Source organism: Pristis pectinata, chromosome 7, assembly GCF_009764475.1.
Source record: "Pristis pectinata isolate sPriPec2 chromosome 7, sPriPec2.1.pri, whole genome shotgun sequence".
In the NCBI taxonomy this organism is placed as follows: Eukaryota; Metazoa; Chordata; class Chondrichthyes; order Rhinopristiformes; family Pristidae; genus Pristis; species Pristis pectinata.
The window spans coordinates 19,608,288-19,630,023 of record NC_067411.1 but is presented as its reverse complement, the minus strand read 5'-3'; the positions used below and the strand labels follow the sequence as shown (position 1 = coordinate 19,630,023).

Below are 21,736 nucleotides of genomic sequence, written 5' to 3'. Positions count from 1 at the left end.
GTGAGTGCCACATGAAGAGAGAATTGAATGTCTGGGTTTATATTTGCTAGAATTTAGAAGAATCAGAGGAGATCTCATTGAAAATTGTAAAATCCTCGTCATGTAGTGTCTTAATGAGACTGTACCTGGAGAATTGTGTGCAGATTTTGTCTCCTAACCTAAAAAAAATTTTATACTGGCCATAGAGGGAGTGCAGCGAAGATTCATCAGACTAGTCCTGAGATGGTGGATTTACTGATGAGAAAGGACTGAATTGATTATGCCTGTGTTCTTTAGAGTTTTGAAGAATGGGAAAAGATTTATATATAAATATATATAAATATATATAAATAAACGTAGCTGGGTGGGTTAGTAAATTTGCAGACGATATGAAGGTTGGTAGTGTTGTGGATAGCATAGGAGACTGCCAGAGGATACAGCAGGATATAGATCAGTTGCAGATATAGGCAGAGAAATGGCAGATGGAGTTTAATCCAGCCAAATGTGAAGTGTTGCACTTTGGGAGATCAAATGCAAAGGGACTGTACACTGTTAATGTCAAGACCCTTAACAGTGTTGATGTGCAGAGGGATCTTGGGGTCCAAGATCATAGCTCCCTGAAAGTGGCTATAGGGTGGTAAAGAAGGTGAATGGCATGCTTGCCTTTATTAGTTGAGGAACTGAGTTCAAGAGTTGGGAAATTATGTTGCAGCTTTATAACACTCTAGTTAGGCTGCATCTAGACTGTTGCATTCAATTCTGGTCGCCCCATTACAGGAAGGATGTGGTGGGCTTTGGAGGGAGTGCAGAAGAGGTTTACCAGGTTGCTGCCTGGATTAGAGGGCATGTGCTATAAGGAGAGATTGGACAAACTTGGGTTATTTTCTCTGGAGCGGTGGAGGCTGAGGGAAGATTGAGAGGCATAGATAGACAGCTGGGGTCTTTTTCCCAGGGTTGAAATGTGTAATACCAGAGGGCATGCATTTAAGGTGAGAGGGGATAAGTTCAAAGGAGGTGTGTGAGTGGTGAGTGCCTGGAATGTGTTGCCAGGGATGGTGGTGGAGGCAAATACAATAGAGGTGTTCAAGAGGCTCATAGATAGGCACATGAATGTGCAGGAAATGGAGGGATATGGGCACTGAGCAAACAGAAGGGATTAGTTTAGTTGGGCATTTGATTACTAATTTAATTAGTTTGGCGCAACATTGTGGGCCAAATGCCCTGTTCCTGGGCTGTACTGTTCTATGTTCAATGGAGGCTGTTTTCCCCTTGTTGAGGAATCTCAAAGTAAGGATCACAGTCTAAAATAGGACAAGTTTCTTCACACAAAGGGTGGTGAATCTTTGAAATTCTCTAGAGGGCTGTGGGACTTGGTCACAGAGTTTATTCAAATCAAAGATTTGATATATTTATGGATATTAAGGGAATCAGGAGATGAGGGAATGGTGCTGAGGTAGAAGATCAACCACAAATGAATGATGTCGAGGGCCAAAAGGTCTATTCTTCTTCCAATTTCTCATGTTGTTAGCTGGATATACTTGATAACTTTTTTTTCCTCTTGAATTGGTCTCTTTTTATTTTTTTCCACCCACCTAAGATGGCATATGGACTTTGGTTTGCTCTCTCAGACAAGAGAAAACTATTCTACTAGTGCTGTACTTGAGACTGAAGTGGTGTGTCAGCCTGCTCTCAAATCCATGGAATATTCTGTGAAAAATAACTTCCTGACTTAGAGATGGGGTTCTAACTCCAGATCCATGGCTGACTCTGTGTGTGTGTGTGTGTGTGTGTGTGTGTGTGTGTGTGTGTACGTGTACACGTGCACGAGAGAGAGAGAAATTGTATGAGTGAGTCGTCTGTGTCTCTAATTTGAGTCAGAAAATTACTTCATGTCGGTTCTTATTTACATCTTGCACTGTACTGCTGCCGCAAAACAACAAATTTCACGACATATGTCGGTGATAATAAACCTGATTCTAACCTGTTAACATGCATGACTGTAATTTTGGGAATCTGACCCACTTTTTCTTTTTACTTTGTTTACATTTTATAGATTTTATCCTGATGTACAACATCTGAGGCAATCAATAATGAGAAAAGGAAAAGCTACTTCCACTTCAAAAGGATCTAATTTGCAGGTAATGCAAAATAAAAGGCTTGAGGTGCTGAAACTTGCAGTGTTTTATTGCTGTATTTGATATACCATACCATATTAAGTCCCTACCTTGTTATTTTGGTGCCAAATAGAATAATGCTAATTCATCAAATATACAATGCTCTTTATAGTATTCAAATGCACAAACATACACATAGTAACATAGTTCATATTTAAATATGACACTGCATGTTGCAGTTCTGATTGCTAACAGTCATGACAATGAAATTCTATTAACATTCAGCGTTAAAGAAAACTCAAAATGAGTTTTTGATGTATAGATAATTTGGGGTAATAGTATTTTTTTTAAAAAGCTGGAATTTGTTTGGGAAGTTAATATTTTTCATGACTTTACAAGGCATTCCCTGTGGCTGGTGCTCCTTCTTCAGACCCTGCAAAGGTGAAGTGGTTACTTGTTACATCCTTTCTCTATCTATGCCCTTTCTGTATGGTATCATGGAGCTCCATCATATGTGTATATGCCAAATAAAAGGGCTGTCAGTTGCTTGGTCATGGTATTTTTTTAAATTTCATGTACGTGATCATACATGATATTGAATGGCAAAGCAGGCTTAAGGGGCTACTCCTTTGATTTTCTTGTGTTTGAAAGCTTGTTAAACTAGGCATTGTTATGGCTTCGTGATTTCCCTCTCTCTGATTCCAGTAAAGAGCCTTTCCCTTTTCAATATTCCCTTTCAATATTTCATTTCGAAGACCTGTAACCTAAGTAGTTAACATTTACCCACTTTTTATAATTTGATTCCTGGACATAATAGTCATGCTTCAAGCTACCCATTTTACTCTCCTGATAAATGATTGACTAATAAAAAAAATATGGTTGTGACAGTGTGGACAGCTTTGCTGGTATGAATTAATTTTTAGGTTGCCATTTAAATGAGTACCCAGAGCTACTTCCTAATAGAGGTAGAAGGGTATTTAAATAAGCAAGTCAGTTTGGTGTTTGGCTGTGGGGATTGCTTATGCCTGTTAAAGGACTGGGACTGCTTAAAGGTCTCCGTAAAAAGATAATTTTCTAAAATATGCTTTCTTTTAAAAAGAAAATGAATTTTGTGGGGCTATGAGTTAGAATTTCTTTTCAAGTCTACAGAGATTATCTGGTCTGTTTTCTAAGCTCTTCTCCAAGGCCATGTCTGCTCTCAAATGGAATTAAAAGATCCCATGACATTTATTTTGAATAGTTATTCTGGGTGTTTGGAACAAAATTCATCCTTCAATCGACAGCTGTAAAATAGATTGAGAGTCAAAAGATTTGCAGATATTGGAAATGGAAATAAAAAGTGGTGGTCACACCCAGGGTACAGGCTTCAGATAGATGGGTGACCACCAGGAGAAGTAAGGGGAGTAAGCAGTCAGTGCAAGGTTCCCCTGTGGCCCTATCCCTCAGCAACAAGTATACACCTTTGGATATTGCTGGCAGAGATGACCTATCAGGGTACAGCAGCAGCAGCCAGGTCAGTGGCACTGTGGCCAGCTCTGTGGCTCAGCAGGGAAGGGTACAGTCAGACAGAGCAATGATGATAGAAGACTCAATAGTTAGGGGGACAGATAGGAGATTCTGTGACCATGAAAAAGATACCAGGATGGGGTGTTGCCTCCCAGGTGTTAGGGTCAAGGATGTCTCAGAGCAGCTGCAGAATATTCTCAAGGGGGAGGGTGAGCAGCTAGAGGTTGTGGTGCACGTTGGCACCAATGACACAGGTAGAAAGGGGGAAGAGGTCCTGCACCGTGAGTATAGGGAGTTAGGAAAGAGGCTGAAGAGCAGGACCTCCAAGGTAATAATCTCTGGATTATTCCCGGTGCCACATGCTAGTCAGGGCAGGAAAATGATGATAGAAAAGATGAATGAGTGCCTGAGGAACTGGGGCAGGGTTTCAGGTTCTTGGATCATTGGAACCTTTTCTGGGGCGGGAGTGACCTGTACAAGAAGGACAGGTTGCACCTCAACTGGAGGGGAGCCAATATCCTGGCTGGGAGGTTCACTAGTGCTACTTGGGAGTATTTAAACTAGTTTGGCAGGGGGATGGGGACCAGAGCACCAGGTCCATGAAAAATCCTTGGCAAGTAGGATTAATGGGAATCCCAAGGTTCTCTCCATGCATCAAGAGCAAGAGGATAACTAGGGAGAGGGTAGGACCACTCAAGGATAAAGGAGGGAACATGTGCTTATAACTGGAGAATGTGGGTGAGGTCCTTAATGAGTACTTTGCATCAGTATTTACCAAGGAGAAGAACATGGAGGAAAGGGAGATCACTGTGGAGCATGCTAATATGCTAGGGCATTTCGAGGTCAAGGAGGTGGTAGTGTTGGGTCTCTTAAAGAGCATTAAGGTTGTTAAGTACCCAGGGCCTGATGGGGTATACCCCAGGTTATTGAGAGAGGCAAGAGATGAGATTGCTGGGGCCTTGACCAATATCTTCGTGTCCTCTCTAGCCACAGGCAAGGTCACAGAGGACTGGCAAGTAGCTAATATCCTTCCATTATTCAAGAAGGGAAACAGATAATCATGGTGACTATAGACCGGTGAGTCTCATGTCAGTGGTAGGGAAGTTACTGGAGAGGATTCTTAGGGATAGGATTTATGAGCATTTAGAAAACTATAGCCTAATTAGGGATAGTCAGCATGGCTTTGTGCAGGGCAAGTTGTGCCTTACTAACTTGATTGAGTTTTTTGACAAGGTGATGAGAGTGATTGATGAAGGTAGAGCTGTGGATGTTGTCCACATGGATTTTAGTAAGGCGTTTGACAAAGTCCCTCATGGGAGGCTCACCCAGAAGATTAAGATGCATGGGATTCATGGTGAAATGGCTGTTTGGATTCAGAACTGGGTTACCCATAGAAGACAGGGTAGTGGTCGATGGGACTTTTTTAGCTGGAGGTCTATGACTAGTGGCATTCCTTAGGGATCCATACTGGGACTTCTGCTGTTTGTGATGTATATAAGTGATGGGTGGGTTCGTAAGTTTGCAGATGATACGAAGATTGGTGGTGTTGTGGATAGCGTAGAAGACTGGCAAAGGATACAGCGGGATATAGATCAGTTGCAGATATGGTCAGAAAAATGGCAGATGAGTTCAACCTGGCCAAAAATGAAGTGTTGCACCTTGGGAGATCAAATGTAAAGAGACAGTACACTGTTCATGGCAAGACCCTTAACAGTGTTGATGAACAGAGGGATCTTGGGGTCCAAGTTCATAGCTCCCTGAAAGTGGCTGCACAGGTTGATAGGCTGGTAAAGAAAGCATATGGCATGCTTGCCTTCATTAGTCGAGGCATTGAGTTCAAGTGTCAGGAAGTTATGCTGCAGCTTTATAAAACTTTAGGTTGACCACATCTGGAGTATTGCATTCAGTCCTGGTCACCCCATTATAGGAAGGATATGGAGGCTTTGGAGAGGGTACAGAAGAGGTTTACCAAGATACTGCCTGGGTTATAGGGCATGTGTTTATGAGGATAGGTTGGCCAAACTTGGGTTGTTCTCTCTGGAGCGGCAGAGGCTGAGGAGAGATCTGATAGAGGTTTATAAAATTATGAGAGGCATAGATAGAGTAGATGGCCAGTATCTTTTCCCCAGGGTTGAAATGTCTAATATTAGAGGGCATGCATTTATGTTGAGAGGGGGTAAGTTCAAAAGAGATGTGCGGGGCAAGTTTTTTACATAAAGAGTGTTGGGTGCCTGGAATGCGCTGCCAGGTGTGGTGGTGGAGGCAAATACGATAGGGATGTTCGAGAAGCTCTTAGATAGGCACATGAATGTGAGGGAAATGGTAGGATATGGACATTGTGTAGGGATTAGTTTAGTTGGGCATTTTATTACTAATGTAATTGGTTCGGCACAACATTATGGGCCGAAGGGCCTGTTCCTGTATTGTGCTGTTCTATATAAAAGAATGTTGTAAATCTTGAACAGTTTGTGCTGGAAATACTGAACAGGTTCTGAACAGATAGCATCTGTGGAGAGAGGAAAAAAAAGATTTTTTTGAACCAAATATTTACTGTACTCTTCTCTTCATTAATGTTACCCAACTTGTTTCAGTATTTCCAGCATTTTGTTTTTGTTTATAAAATAAGTTCTCTGGCCGTCATCACGTTGCTGTTTGTGGGAGCTTGCTGTGCACAAATTGGCTGTTATGCATCTTTGAGTACATTTCGGAAGTACTTCATTGACCTTGGGGATCTCCAGAAAAGAGTTATGTTTTTCCTTTTTTCCTTTTATCTGAAAAGCAAGCCTTTTTTCACTTTATCTGTCATTCAGTTGCATGTTATAGCTGGCTAATCCTTTTACCTCAGGAAATTGGTGAACTGTGCAGCAACAATTGGTTCCTGAAAATTGCCAGGAAAATATTAACAAGGCTGTTTAGACTAGGACTTCTCTTTTGGGTTATCAAATTGCCAGGGTTTTTACTAACCGCATATAAAATTTCCTCCTTTGCATCATCCTTGCTGCCAATTTTCCAAGATTACTTTCTCTATGCTTCCTTTACATCCTCTTCCAGTTTTTATGTCTATTTTTCTACATCCTCTTCCAGTTTTTATGTCTATTTTTCTTGGCTCCTCTCTCTTATAAAGGATCACCCATAATAATGGTCTATCTCCTGAAACTGCCCTGTAAATCCGAGTCAATGCACTATATGATGAACTATTTCAGAAACCTTGGTTATGAGCAAAATAATAGTGATTTTTTTAAACTTAACAGAATTTATATAGATTTCTAAGCAGTGATTCATAAAAGATGACACTGATGGCAAGTAAGTGATCCATTGCCCTTGCCTGAATGTTGAGTTTGGATTTTGCTTGCCAATAACTTCACACTGAAGGATTTACAAGTATAACAACGTTACAGTGTTTATTGAGAGATAGAATGGCTGATTCTAGAAAAAACAAAACCAACGTGGGATTAGTAAAATAAATTATCGAGCCCCCTGTGCTGCTGATGATTTATTTTCAAAAATTTTTTGCTGTATGCCATTTTAACATTAGAAAAACTTCAAGTTATTTTTAACCTTTTCTCTTGTTCAGATTTCTAAAGCTGCAAGATCTAAAAATGGTGGACGAAATCAAACTAAAAAAGGACAGACTCCTGTAAATAAAAATAAAGCCAAATTGTCCGGTCAAAAGCATCCACAGTTTTCCCCAAACCTATCCAGCATTTTAAGAAATTCAGAAAGTCAAGAAGATGAAGAACAAAGTGAATATTATGGTAAGGTGTTAATGGTTGGGAATAGAATATCCTTGATGTGTTTTGTGCAGTGATGTACAAAATGTGCTGCTTCTTAGATTCAGTATTCCCATTGGCATGGGCACCTGGTGTCCTGGAATTATAATACAGATCACTACACAGCATTAACATTGGCATTGGAAAAGTCTCCGGAGATGTTGTGATTTTAAATTGGCAGATTCTAACCCAAGTGTTGAGTTTGTCAAATAGCAACTACTGCTTATTAATGCTGCTTACTGCTTCAAAGGAGAGCTGTCAAACAAAATTTTATAGCAAGTCATATAAAGTGATACTAAGGTGGGTCATCAAAAGCTTGGCCAAAGAATTGGGTATTAAGAGCACGTTAAAGGTGAAGACAGAAATGAGTTGGAGAAATCTGAGAAGGGAATTCCAGAGTTTAAATTTTGAAGATGTGGTTGTAATTGGGGGCGGAAATTAATTTTGTTGATGGTCAAGAGGCCAGAAGTGGGGAAGAGTATTTTGCTTTTTGCAGGGCTGGAGAGCGTTAGTGTGGAGAGATTTGAAAACGAGTAAAAAATTTTTAAATCAAGATGATTAAACAGGACGGGTGTGAATGTGGTCGTGCAAGTTAGGGCACAGCAACAATTTTGGATATCCCAAAGTTTATAGTGGATAAAATGAGGGTGGTTGACTAGCACTGTGTTGGGAGAATTGTGTCCAAAGTCATCAAAGCATGGATGTGGGTTTCAAAAGCAGATGAGCTGAAACAGAATGGAACTGGATACATATTTAATTGGAAATAAATTGCTTTAGCATTTGTGTGAATGGAGTAGGTTGAGAATGGAATTTGTCTTCAACCTTCATGAAACTGGCTATGGTCTTTCCAGTATTTAGTTGTTTATTCATTGTTTCAACCCTTTCTTCAGTGGTATTATAAAATAAGAATTTGTATCCTTTTTTGTTGAATGATTTTATGGACTATATTGCAGTTTTGGGCACAATTCTATGCCCTGTCAGGTCATCCTTTTCCTAACTTTCTACCAGGGTGGCAGGATAATTTGGATCATAAACTTTAAGACCATGGCAAAAATGTGTTGATATTGACTGATATGTTTACAGTTTATGGAATATGATTGGGTTCTTTTGGTTGTGTTACTCACCCAAGAGTTGATTGTTTTAAACAGTTCAAACAAATGCTTGCCAAGTTTGCCCACAGCAGAACATTTGGTCCTAATTTTAGTTAACTTTGAATGGAAATCTGTTTCTGCATTGGCAATGAATTTGGAATTGATTTTGTTGAATCAACTAGAGCAAATCTTACTTTTTTTTGGATTATTCTCATTTTTAATTCAAAAAAAATGTGGGATTGGAGTCTGCAGCCATAACTGAATTCTAAATAGTTCTTTTAGCCTAATGAGGATTGCATGCTAATGCTAGACTTAGCACAAGATGTCGCTGAACATTTCTTTTATAATTTTTTCTGTTACTAAAAAAATCTTATAATAAAGCTGCTTTAAAGTGATTGAGGTTTTGTTTAGAACTTATCCCATTGTTTGACATAAAGGTTTCAGTTGCTTAAAATTCTGTTTCATTTAATATTTAATCAATTTCTGATTAAAACAAGTGGTCAGAGTCTCAAAATATGATTTCCTAATTTGTACAAGTAGCACCATGTAAATTCAAAAGAAAATTGAGGTATAGTAGTAGACTTAATAGAGTCCTTTAAGAATTGAAGTTTTGATAGACTCCACAGAGTTTCTGCATGTGCGGAAACCAGTAATACAAAAAACTGCATGAAGTCAAACAGGGAATTTAAGGAAAGCTCTTTACCTACAGAATGGTGAGAATCTGGGACTTGCTGTCTTAAGGCAGACAGAATAGGGATTCCAAGATGATTTTTCCTCATTAGGCCCTTTTGACACTGTGTATGCCATTGATATTGTGGCGTATGGGTTTCTTAGATCCCCCATAAGTCAAATTTCAAAGTAACTGAAATCGTGATCAAAAAACAAACTGCTGGAGGAACTCAGTGGGTCGTGTAGCATCTGTGGAGGCAAAGGGATAGTCAATGTTTCGGGTCAAGTTCCTGCATCAATTCCTCCAGCAATCCATGTTTTTTATTTGTTCCAGATCACAGCATCTGCAGTCTGTTGAGTCAGCAATTAGGATGATGGTTTTCCTGGGAAAACCATGTCATTGGGTCCTTGCATTCGTACTAAATGCCATTCAAAATTTAACTTCCTCAGTTATTAAACATTTGCCCTAATTTCAACAAGACAGAATTATGGAATGTTGGATTGGGAAGGAGCCAGAGTATACATCTTAGAAACTGGATTCCAGATGACATTGATTACCAGTAGAATTAGAGCAAATTAAGATTGCACATCTGTAAAACAGTGTTTTTATACTGCTGCTTGTATAATGCAATTAGTACAAAGACTGCTCATTTTAACATTAGTACTTGCTATTAGAGAGTGCATAGGACTGCTTAAATATCTGTGATCGGTTTTCAATTCCAGCGGATAGTTTGTTTTGTAACATAGGACACAAGCCTATCTCTCTTAATCATGCTCTGGCCTTGAGGAAATGGTGGTGAATCATTACATTAAACCATTGCTATCTGTGATAGTTGCACAGAATGCATTTCAGATATTGTGATTGTTGTTTGGGCAATTTCAGGTGGACCCAAAGAACAATATGTACATTTTTGAGATGAAGGATAGTTATAATAATGAACTAAATTACACTTTTGAAAATACTTTCCATCCTATTGTTGACTATGACCTTAATTTTATGAGTGGGTTCAGTTCTGTTTACAACTTGTCTGTGTAATACAATCTCTGATCTGTGACCTTGTTCATAATTAATGGAACTGAATGTTAGTATTCAAAGCATAATTACTGCAGATTTGTGGAAAAATAACCTGCAATTCATAATTACAAAAATTCCCTGTATTGCATGGGTCTAGTACATTGGTAGGTAAGGTCTTAAAGTGTCATTGAGTCTGGAACTTGAGCTGTGTATTGCTATCAATTGAACTGTGAAATGAGATTACAGTATTGAAATTATTTAATTGATGTTGTGGAATTGATGGGAATAGCTCTGTGTTCCCAGAGGCAGCTTTTGAGTCTTTGACACTCGAGAGTCAAGTGCCATAAAACTGTAATAATCCTCTGTGCTTGGGACTTCCTGTGCCTGACTAGCAGATTTTCTGGACTAATGGATGTTATTTCTATTAATAACCCAACAAACTTTTCATTCCCTATTGTTAGATGTTACACAGTATTACAATAAATTTTCCAATGAACCTGGCAAGCTTTAAAGGAAGCATGGGAACCAGGGCCCAGTAAGTTTAAAGTGAGCACAGAATCAAGCTAACAGTGATTAGAAAGAGTATGGGAACTCAGTCCCTGGTGACTGGAACTGGGGACCTGCTGAGTGAAAAGGGGGCATGGAAACCAGGGCTCAGTAATGGGAAAGGGAATACAGCAAACTTGAACTGGTGAACCAGATGACGGACTACTAGGATTTGCAGTCAAGAGAGTGGATTATAGGAGTTCTACCGTAATATAGGAAACACAGTAGCAGATGCTGACAGAGCAACATGATAATAGGTAGATATTCTGCTTTGGTAACATTGATTGCTGAACAGTAATGGCCTGAACAGCAGGGATAATCTCTTGCTCTTCTTTGGAATTGTTAGTTGAGATCTTTTATTCGTACCCGTGAAGAGACCAGATGAATCATGGCTGACACCATTGTTTCCCCTTATTTTCTTTCAATCAATGTGACACATTTCACAAGTTACTATCTGAACTGCTTATCAAAGACTATACCCTTTGCATGGAAAAGGTGCATGGAATGCACTGTCAGGGGTGGTGGTAGGGGCTGATACAATAGGGTAATTTAAGAGACTCTGGATGAAAGAAAAATAGAGGGTTATGGGAGGTGAAGGAGAGAGGGGGTAGATTGAATGTGTATAAGGTTTATATAGGTCAGCACAACATCGTGGGCTGAAGGGCCCGTACTGTGCTGTTATGTTCTATGTTAATGTGCTTTAAGCCCTCCAGTACCACCTCCCTGATAATTTGTATGTGGTCCAAGACAATGCCACTCATTTCCCCCATCTCTTTAGCTTTTATTGTTTTCTCCACAGTAAAAACTGAAGAGAAATATTCATTAAAAATCTCACCCATGTCCTTTGGTTCCACACACAGATGGCTATGCTGATCTTAAGGGGACCTATTCTCTCCCTAGCCACCCTTTGACTCTTAATATACCTGTAGAATCCCTTGGGATTTTACCTCACCTTGCCTGCTAGATACTCATATCCTCTTTTTGCCCTCCTAACCTCCCTTAAGTGTACTCCTACCCTCCTTGTAGTCATTAAGATATTCACTAGTTCCAAACTGTCTATTCGCAGTGTATGCTTCCCATTTTTTCTTAACCAGAGCCTCAGTATCTCTCGTCAACCAGGGTTTCTGAAATCAGCAAGCCTTGCCCTTCACCCTAACAGGAACGTGCTGGTCCTGAACTCTTGATCTCACACTTTTAAAGGCCTCCCACTTGGCAGACACTCCTTTCTCTGCAAACAATCTTGCCCAATCAACCACTGCAGGATCCCTATTGGCTCCAAAATTTGCCCTGCCCCAGTTCAGGACCTTAACCTGTCAACCAGTCATTTCCTTCTCCATACCTATTTTAAAACTAATAGAATTATGGTCACTGGATCCAAAGTGCTCATTGACAGACACATCTGCCATTTGCTCTACCTCATTTCCCAGGAGGAGGTCCAGTGTTGCCTCCTCTCTAGTAGTTCTCTCTATATATTAATAAAGGAGGCTTTCTTGGACACATTTCACAAATTCCACTCCGTCCAAGCCTTTTTTACATTATGGTTGGCTCAGTCAATATTAGGGATGGTAAAATCTCCCACTAGTACTACCCTATTATGTTTACAACTAGCTCCAATCTCTCTACATATCTGATCCAATTCCCACTGACTTTTGGGGGGCCTATAGTATAATCCCATCAGAGTGACCATCACTTTCTTGTTTCTAAGTTCTACCCATATGGCTTCACTGGATGATCCCCAAGAATATCCCCTCTAATGACAGTTGTTATGTCCTCTTTCATCAGGAAGGCAACTCCCCCTCCTCTCTTACCAGCACCCCTGTCATGCCTGTAGCATCTGTATCCTGGAACATTGAGCTGCCAGTCCTGCCCTTCCCTCAACCATGTTTCTGTTATGGCTATAATATCCCAGTTCCCAGAGCCAATCCACGCCCTGAGTTCATCCACCTTGCCTGTCAAGCCTCTTGCATTGAAATAAATGCAGATAAACCAATGGTCTTTCCTCTTCCTTTACTGTGCTCCTATCTATTCTGATGACTACATTTGCTCTCATTGGCTACAGTATTATCCCCTTATTTCTCATCAGCCACTCTGCTGCTCAGGGCCCCGGCCCCAGCCCCTGCCACTCTAGTAATAGTTTTGATTAATAAGCTCTCACTACCAGTTAAACTTCCCGTATTTATAAGTAATTGTGCAAGTTGGCTAGAAAGTACTAACTCTTCCATTTTTGTTAATTATAAAGTTGTCACTTCCAGCATATGTGTTGAAATATGTACTTTGTTTTGTAGTTTGGTCTTCAGTACGGTAAAAGTGATACTCCCGAATGATATCCACATGACAGTTTGCACTGCTCAACAAAGCCTGCACCTTGTCTCAAGGTCAAAGTACAAAGTAGCTGGGTGATAATTCTTCACTGCAATTGTGGTGTATTACCTTTCCTTACAACTGCGCTTTATATTTTTTTTGCTTTCTAACTACACTGATATTTTTACTTTTAATATTTCTTAAAAAAGTTCTGGAAGTACTCAGCACATCAGGTAGCATTTTTGGAGATGTTTCAGGCCAATGACCTTTCACCAGACTTGTTAACTCTTTCTCCACAGATGTTTGCACTTCTACAAAAGAATGGTTGAATCTTGATTGTCCTTGTATGCAGAGCTATAATGTTTTGCATTACGTTTTGGTTCTTCTGAATAACATATATGACATGTTGGAGAGGAGCAAAAATGTCCATTGTGTGTAAAGGGCAATCATGCCTGCTGTGGATGGCAATGTGGACTGTATTGATGTTGACCTTTACAGGCTTGTAGTTGCCTGAAACATTTTCATTTTTTGTTTTCTGATCCCACTAGGCAAATGGACATATTGTAGTAATAAAATTTAGCCAGGCTTTGTTTTGTGGGTTCATCCACCCATTAAGAGTATTTCTTGTCTTGGCCTGAGACCATAGCTGGTTTTCAGCTGTGCTTCAAGTAATTGGTCCTTGAAAACTTGTTAATAAGTTAGAGCAAAAATGAAGTTATATACCAACACAAAAATATTCTCTAATGTTTCCCAATTGCTTATTTGTCTTAACTTTTTGTTTGTAGATAACCCATTGCACAGCACAGCAGTCTTTTCTGGTGATTTGGAACTGAATGATGAAGGAAATGAAAAAGGGGATGAATATCTTGCACAGAGTAATGAACGTGAGGAGCCTACCCAGCAGTCTCCACCTCTGGGTGAAAAAATCAGCAATAAAAAATGGTAAAATTAAAGCTGGGTGAATACCTTTGTTTCTCTCTACAAGACAGAGGAGACTTGCTTAAAATGTCCAATAACTACTGGCATGGAACTAAACTCTGTCCAATATTCTGCCATGGGTATCCTGAACCCTGCTGAGCTGTAATTGCCTGTTATTCCTGGTCTTGCTGACTTGCCCTAAATCTATGTCCTTTACTGTATATTCATGTCTCCTTCTATAAAGCCATGTATCTCCTTTTCTCATCTTACCTCTGCAGTCTTTTCACCTTCAATGTTATCTCCAAAATTCTCTGTTTTTGATTTGAACCTTTTGGGCACAACTTTGCCTCGCCCTTTATGCCTTGCTTATGCAACCCGTGCGAATGGTTAAAAAGGGAAGAGGCAAAAATTCTTTTTGGTTAAAAAGAATTGCTCATTTTCTGGTTATGTAGCGAAGCTGTCAGTTACCGAATTCAAGTTATGTGATTGAGAATTTTTCTTTTAATTTATTCAGGGGATGTGGACTTCACAGGCTGAGTCAGTATTTAATTGCCCATCCCTAATTGCTCTTGAGAAAATGGTGATGAGCTACCTTCTTGAACTACTGCAGTTGTTGGGGTGTGGGTATATCGTATTATCAAAAAAACCCAAATCTGATTAATTCAGTACGTTAATCAATGCACCAGTCTAAGAAACTCTGCTACCAGCTGGACTGTTCTCTTGAAGATTTGATACTCCTCTCCATATTGATTCCACTTTTGTGTATATCTGTAGTCTTGGAGTCCTTGCTCGCATATCTGAAGGTGTGGAAGCAGAGGGAAGTGGGATGGATACAGAAGATAACACCAGCATGGCATCAAGTGACAGTACATTGGAACCTGTTAAAAAGGTACTTTCCTTTAAGATCAAGTCTAGTCTGAACTTTTCATGATGAACTGTATTACTTACATCTGTTGCCTTGCAGCCAAAGGTTTGTTTTTTCATTAAAGATAATTCCAGGAATGATTTTGCCTGCTGCCTCCAATTCCACCAACCCCACCCCTTCACTGGTGAAGAACACAGAAAGGTTATGGAATGTCAGTGACGTTAGTGCAAGGATCTACACAGAAGGACGTGATTACACTGTACAGGATGCAGAGGAGATTTGCCAGAATATTGCCTGGGATGGAATGTTTCAGTTATGAGAAGAAGCTGAGTTTGTTTTCTTGGAGCAAAGGAGGCTGAGTGGAGACCAGTTAATCTGGAATATACTATGAAACTTTTCCCTGTGGCAGAGGTATTTATCACTAGAGGGCATAGGATTAAGGTGAGGGGATCTGAGGAAGAAGTGGATGTTTGCAATCTGGAACGAGCTGCCTGAGAAGGTGGAGGAGGCAGGTATTCTCACAATACTTAAGAAGTATCTGGGTAAGTATGTGAATTGTCAAAGCATAGTAGGGTATGGACCTAGTGCTGGGAAATGGGATTAGTATAGATAGGTACTTGATGGTTGGCATGGATGTGGTTGGCTGAAGGATCTGTTTCTGTTCTGATTTTGGATAAAATCCAGAGTAAATTACATGGGCACTTTAGTCTTGTTCTGCTAATGCTAATCCTGGATGCAGTCTACTTTGTGCAAATAATTGGACCATTCATTTCTAGTTGCTCCATTATAGGAAGGATGAAAGGGCATGTGGTATAAGGGGAGGCTGGACAATCTTAGGTTGTTTTCTCTGGAGTGGCAGAGGCTGAGGGGAGACTTGATAGAAGTTTATAAGATGAGAGGCATAGATAGTGTAGGCAGCTGGTATCTTTTTCCCAGGATTGAAATGCCTAATACTAGAGGGCATGCAATAAAGGTGAGAGGGGTAAATACAAAGGACATGTACAAGGCAATTTTTGTTTTAAACACAGTGGGTTCCTGGAATGCGCTGCAAGGGGTGGTAGTGGAGGCAAATGATAGGTATTTAAGAGGCTCTTCAATGGGCACATGAATGTGCAGAGAATGGAGGGATATGGACATTGTATAAGACAGAAGGGATTAGTTTAGTTAGGAGTTTAATTAGTTCAGCACAACAGCATGTGTCGAAGGGCCTGTTCCTGTGCTGTACTGTTTTATGTTCATGTCAACTACATAGACTGGAGGAGAGGGTACATGGGGGAAGAAACTAAATCTGACATCAAGATTATAGAAGCATAGAGCAGCAATCTCCTCTGTTGCACTACCTTTGTTAATTCATTGCTGTCTACGTCATAAAGATGTGTAGCCGGAGCTGTAATGATGATCATGCCTTTTTAAGTGTTCCTGCAATGAATGCAGTTTCAGTGAGCAATACCTGGCTCATCCCAATCTATCACACTTTTAAACAATAAAAACCAGTGTGGATGACTACATGAAGAGGCAGATACCCTGACGTGAATATGTTAATTTTATTCCCTCCTCTTCTGTGAAGAAAATTAGTGGGAATTTACATACTGGGGTTGTAGACTCAAAAAGATTATTTAAAACAAAAATGACCTCCATAGGAATGGAAAGAAAATCTTAGAACACTTAATTCACGATTATTTATTTAGTTTCAATTTAATTTTGATTGCTTCACCTAAATTAAAACAATTGTTTTATAGTCAGAGCATGAGAAAGTGATGGCGAAAAACGTATCCAGTTCACGAGCCAGAAAAGTGTCTAAGCTATCTAGGGATGTTCCATCGCGGACAAGTGCAAGAAAAAGTCCTGGTGATAGGAACTCTAGAATTAAGCAGAGGACAGTTTCTGCTGGTGCTGCTACAAAGAGGTCGTTGGCTAATACTCGTGCATCTATTTCAATGCAAAAAAAACGAAGAAGGAAGCAAGTAGGTGCATCAACGGATCCCAGAAGGGACTCCTTTCTTACAGAACCTTCCATGGTAAGCAACAAGTTTTCCGATTTACATAGGATTCTAGCTGTTTGGCCAGACCAAAGAAAATGAAGAGCCAAAAACCTTATCTATGAGTTAATTGCAAAATGCTTATTGCACCTTAACCCTGAGGCTCATTCTGTGCTGTCCTTCGACAATGATAAAATGGTTTACATATTTGAAAATTCGAAACACAAAAAAGATGCTGGAAGCACTCAGCAGGTCAGGGAGTATTTGTGGAAAGAGAAACAGAGTTAAAGTTTCAGGACTGAAATCTTTTGTTAAGACATTTTGAGCCTGAAATGTTAACTCTGTTACTCTTTCCACACAAGCTCTTGTCCTGCTGAGTGTTTCCAGCATTTTCTGTTTTTACTTCAGAATTCCAGTATCTGCTATTTTGATTTTTCATTTATTGTGAAAATTCAAAATGTTGCTTAAGTTCACAGCTATTGTTTCTGACGCTTACATTTATTATGTAACTTATTTAAAATAGCTTATCTGTAGTTAGAAAAGGAAAACTAAATATTTCTGCTTTTGAGTTTGCCTTTTTTATGTCTTGATATGAAACTTAGTACATAAATATAACCAACATGGCTTGTTTTTATTCAGAAAATGTTTTTCATTCTACTTAGTGTGTGTGTGAGACATTCAATAATATATCTGTTGCATTTTCATTTATAAAATTAGCTTTTGAAGCCTGACAATTCAAACTTCTTAAATATGTCAGGTGATGCTTTGCTGAAATTAGAGAATTGCATTGTGCTACGTCCATTATCTATGTCTTTAACTACCATCCCTCCTAATTTCCAGGTACTTGTGTCTTTCAATCTCCTAAGTTTGTCCATTCATCCAAACCTGTCATTCCACTAATCTATTCCTTATCCTACTAAAATGTATTAACTTGTACATCTGCATTAAATTTCTTGTCTTTTCAGTTTAACTTTTGGGACTGTGTTTAGCTGAATTCCTTTACAGTTCTCTTTGTTGTTTGCTAAAATTCCTGTTGTGTTATTGGCACATTCGGCATTATGTCACAAACTCCAGTTGTCATCCATGTGTATTCTTTTTATACCAGATGTCTAAATATCTGTTTTCAAAAAAAATTGATGGGCCTCGTATGTCATCTGGGATTCAACATACAATCCATCTACTGCATTCCTTTTTATTCAGTCGGTCATTTCTCAATAAATTTAATTAAAGTTATCAAGTAATTTTTGGCTTCAACAAATTTGCAGTTAAAATATGAATTTATGTACTATAATTTGTTTTGTAGGTTCCAGGATGTTGGTCATGACTGACCAATGGACAAAAGTGATCAAATGTTACTCAATTTTTCCATTTAAAAAAAATTCATTCATTCATTCTCTGAATGTGGGTGTCACTGGCATGGCCAGCATTTATGCTCCAGTCCTCACTGCTCTTCAGAAGGTTGTGATTTTGGCTTTGAATCGGTGCAGTTCACGTGGTGAAGGTGCTCTCACGGTGCCATTGGGTAGTTCTAGGAAGTTGACCCTATGGCAATGGGAGGAATCGATGTTGTGAAGTTTAATCCTGATTGTATTAACAATGTTAAGTAATTTTTAATATAAGTGATCAGAAACAAACAAATTTAGTTTGGGGGGAGAAAAACAACATAATCTAATCAGATTATTAGTTTGTATCTTGTTATTTTTTTTACACACATTTTATTCTGTTGCTTTTGTACTGTCAATGTAACAAGTTTTCTCCACACAATTGTAAAAATTCGGAATCCTTTTCAAATTGTTTTTAAAGGGGAATGAGGCTCTTAAACAACTTAGTTAATACAGAGCCAACTACTACTTTGTAATTACTTTGTTTTACAATGAAGTCAAAACTAATAATTTGTATTTACCCGGTAGCAAATATTAATCAGTTTGGCAAAATTCCAGCCACCTTTAGTTTGAAGTGGTACAGACAGACTTACGACAGATGATTTGATACTTTGTGGTTTTAGAGTGGATCTGCTGCCTGTAACTTTGCAAGGAAGTGATAATCTTCAGGTTAGGAGAAATTTTGACAAAAATGTGCAATTAATAAAAAAGGGTAGTGGTTGAGTTCAGTTTGCATGTTCTGTCATGGAGTGTAATCACTAGGATTGCTTGTTACTCAGCCCCATCCTTGGTTCAGCTGCTGCTGAATTATCTTTTGTTACCTTTACTTTGCTGAACTTCCTATAGAAATGTAAGATGTTGTTTTGATGATTTACCTGGAAATGAATAATTTACTGAAAATCAAACCTCTACATAACAGGATACCTCCATGAGAAATGAAGGTAAAACCTCTGGAAAGAGGAAACGGAAAACCTTAGTTAGGACATCAGTTGGATCTCCTAATGCCTCTCCTAATTCGCCTGCACTGACACCTGCCACTCCAGGTTAGGATATGAATAATGCAGTATACGTGAACTGAATGGAATGACTAGTTACAAGGAATAGTGACTGCATAAAACTTCTGTTATAGCAATTAAGGAGATAATAAACATTCTCCATTAAGAATACGTTGGGCTTGATGACTCTGTTCACATCCACAATTTGGAAATGTGATTTGAAATGAAAGTAATATCTCCATTTCTCTTCAAGACTGGGTTACCTGGGTGGTGCTGGATGGATTTCAAGAAAAGTTAGGGATGAAACCGGTCCATTTAAGTTTTCTGTCCCTCTGTTCACTTTGTCCATTCCCCACCCCCCTGTTACCTGGAGACGTCACGCTCCTCTTTCTGGCCATGACCCATACACCTATCTGCCCAGATTTCTTCTTTACTTGGCCTGCAGTTTGTATCCTCTTCTGCATCTGGTTCTTTCTGCTCATCATCCCTCCTTTATCTGATTCTACTTATCACCCTCCAGCCTCTATCTCTACCTTACCCCTCTCTTCCTCTCACTTGGCTCCTATTTTTTTTCCACTGATCTGTTTCCACTATCACCCGCCAGCCTCTGTCTCTGTCTTACACCCTTCCCTCCCCCTCTTCCCCTGGCTTCATCTGCCCATCATCCCCCACGTTACCTGGTTCCACCTATCAACTACCAGCCCCTGTCTCACCCTCCGTCTCTTCCCTCTACACTCTCATTCCTGTGCCTCCACAGATGCTGCTTGACCTGCTGAGTTCCTCCAGCAGTTTGTTTCTTGCTGCAGACAAAACTCCTCAGTTATTAAAAACAGAAAATACCGGAAATACTCAGCAAGTCAGACTGCATCTGTGAAAAGAGTAACAGAGTTAACATTTCAGATCAAAGAAGGGTCTTAAATGTTAACTCTGTTTCTCTTCTCACACCTGTGGCCTGACCTGCTGGGTATTTCCAGCATTTTCTGTTTTTTATTTTAGATTTCCAGCATCTGTAGCTTTTTGATTTTTACTCCTCAGTCTGTTGATGCTCATCCTTTGGTGCTATAATTTCCATCACACAATCCAATGGTTTTTGCATGTAAGTTCACAACACAGAAACAGGCCATTTGACTGACTGGTTTAGGCTGGTGATTGTGCTCGTAATGAATTTCCTCCCACCTTCACCCAGTCAACATATCCTTCTGTTTCATAGACATCTGGGAGTGTGGAGGTATGGAAGTTATGGTACAATTCTGGTTATACCAGATCTGGAGTTCCACGTTCAGTTCTGGGCATCACGTCTCATGGAGGATGTTCCAGCCTTGCTGGTATTGGTTTAGAGTGACTGCAGTGCAGAACTACCAAATAACAATGGGCCAAAAATATTCGGATTCAGTAAATATTGAAATTATAATTAAATAGACTGTCAGTGTTTTATCCTGCCATCAGAAGTTTCTTCTGATATCCTTCCTTTCCATTTTTATGTAACTTGGGCTTTATGTTGAAAAAAGCAAAGCAAGTAATAATTTGGAATCATCTTGCCTTAACCTGAAAAATATTTATAACTTGGAAACATTTCAGTGAAAAGCTTCCTTCACATATCATAGAATTTGGTTTACTTTTGTCAGAGATGACCCCTTAATACTTTAGGTTTGTTGCTTTATTCTTGACTACTTTATTCATGCATATCTAATTGTGATCTTACCAATGCATTCTACGGGCTAAACATAGCTGTAACAGATTTTCACTCACTATTGTTCTGCCTCCGTATCTTGGCATTTGTTTATTTTTATAAATTGTTTTGCCAGCTTGATTGGAAATTGAAAATTACATCATGTACCCTGCCCGGTTCCCTCTTAAAGCCTGTATATTTTAAGGAGAAGGTATAGCTATTGGAAATCCGTGAAAAGAACATGTTGCATTGACTTCAGCAAAATTGGACATCAATTTTTAAAGGAGAATTGTTTGCTTTTTATTGTTTTTCAGAAGAAGGGCCTTTATCTCTGAAAATCTGGTGCCCTGAAGGTGTTAAAAGGTTATCAAAAGATGTTACCGAACTGGATGTAGTTCTCGATGATTTTGAGCAGATTGTTACAGAATATAAGTAAGTTAAAGGCTGGTATTGTAAATGCGAGGAAGTAATTAATATCATTGTGAATCATTATAGAGTATGCGGTCTTATAAATGCACATCTGTGTTACTGATATTATACTAGGATTGCAAATGCTGTGCTGTGGGTGTTTTTAAAAAAAAAACATAAAATTACTTTAGACTAAATGGTAACACTAGAATAAGGGGCAAAACTAGTAAAATACAAATTTAGGAGTTTGTTATCTGATCTGGACTTGCTCATGAGAACACTGGAGGCGAGGAATCCAAGGCAGTCATGCAGTTGGATGCCATTTTATAATTATCTTAGATAAACTGGGATAGATATGTCAAGCCATGAATATTTTGTTTGTAATTATCTTTTGACAATAAAACTGCTGTTCTTTTCACCCATCAAAAGCACTTCGGCTAAGATTGCAATGTTCAGTCCCAAAATAGCAGAAGCAGATTTGCACATTTCTAAATACCTCATCACCCAGTAGCAAATACTCCTGGAATCA

The 21,736-nt window shown here is 39.2% G+C and overlaps 1 protein-coding gene across 2 annotated transcripts in view; it reads left to right on the top strand.

Moving 5' to 3' along the window:
• cenpu (centromere protein U) overlaps positions 1-21,736 on the top strand; it is a 32,217-nt gene that overhangs the window by 4,636 nt on the left and 5,845 nt on the right. For both annotated transcript variants that reach the window (XR_007956628.1, XM_052019683.1), the window contains exons 2-8: positions 2,033-2,117; positions 7,174-7,354; positions 13,777-13,933; positions 14,684-14,798; positions 16,514-16,792; positions 19,055-19,178; positions 21,114-21,231. Coding sequence is in view for 1 of the 2 variants with exons in the window: in XM_052019683.1 (XP_051875643.1) it covers positions 2,070-2,117; positions 7,174-7,354; positions 13,777-13,933; positions 14,684-14,798; positions 16,514-16,792; positions 19,055-19,178; positions 21,114-21,231 (1,022 nt within the window). In the remaining variant the exon portion in view is untranslated. The remainder of the gene's footprint in view (positions 1-2,032; positions 2,118-7,173; positions 7,355-13,776; positions 13,934-14,683; positions 14,799-16,513; positions 16,793-19,054; positions 19,179-21,113; positions 21,232-21,736) is intronic.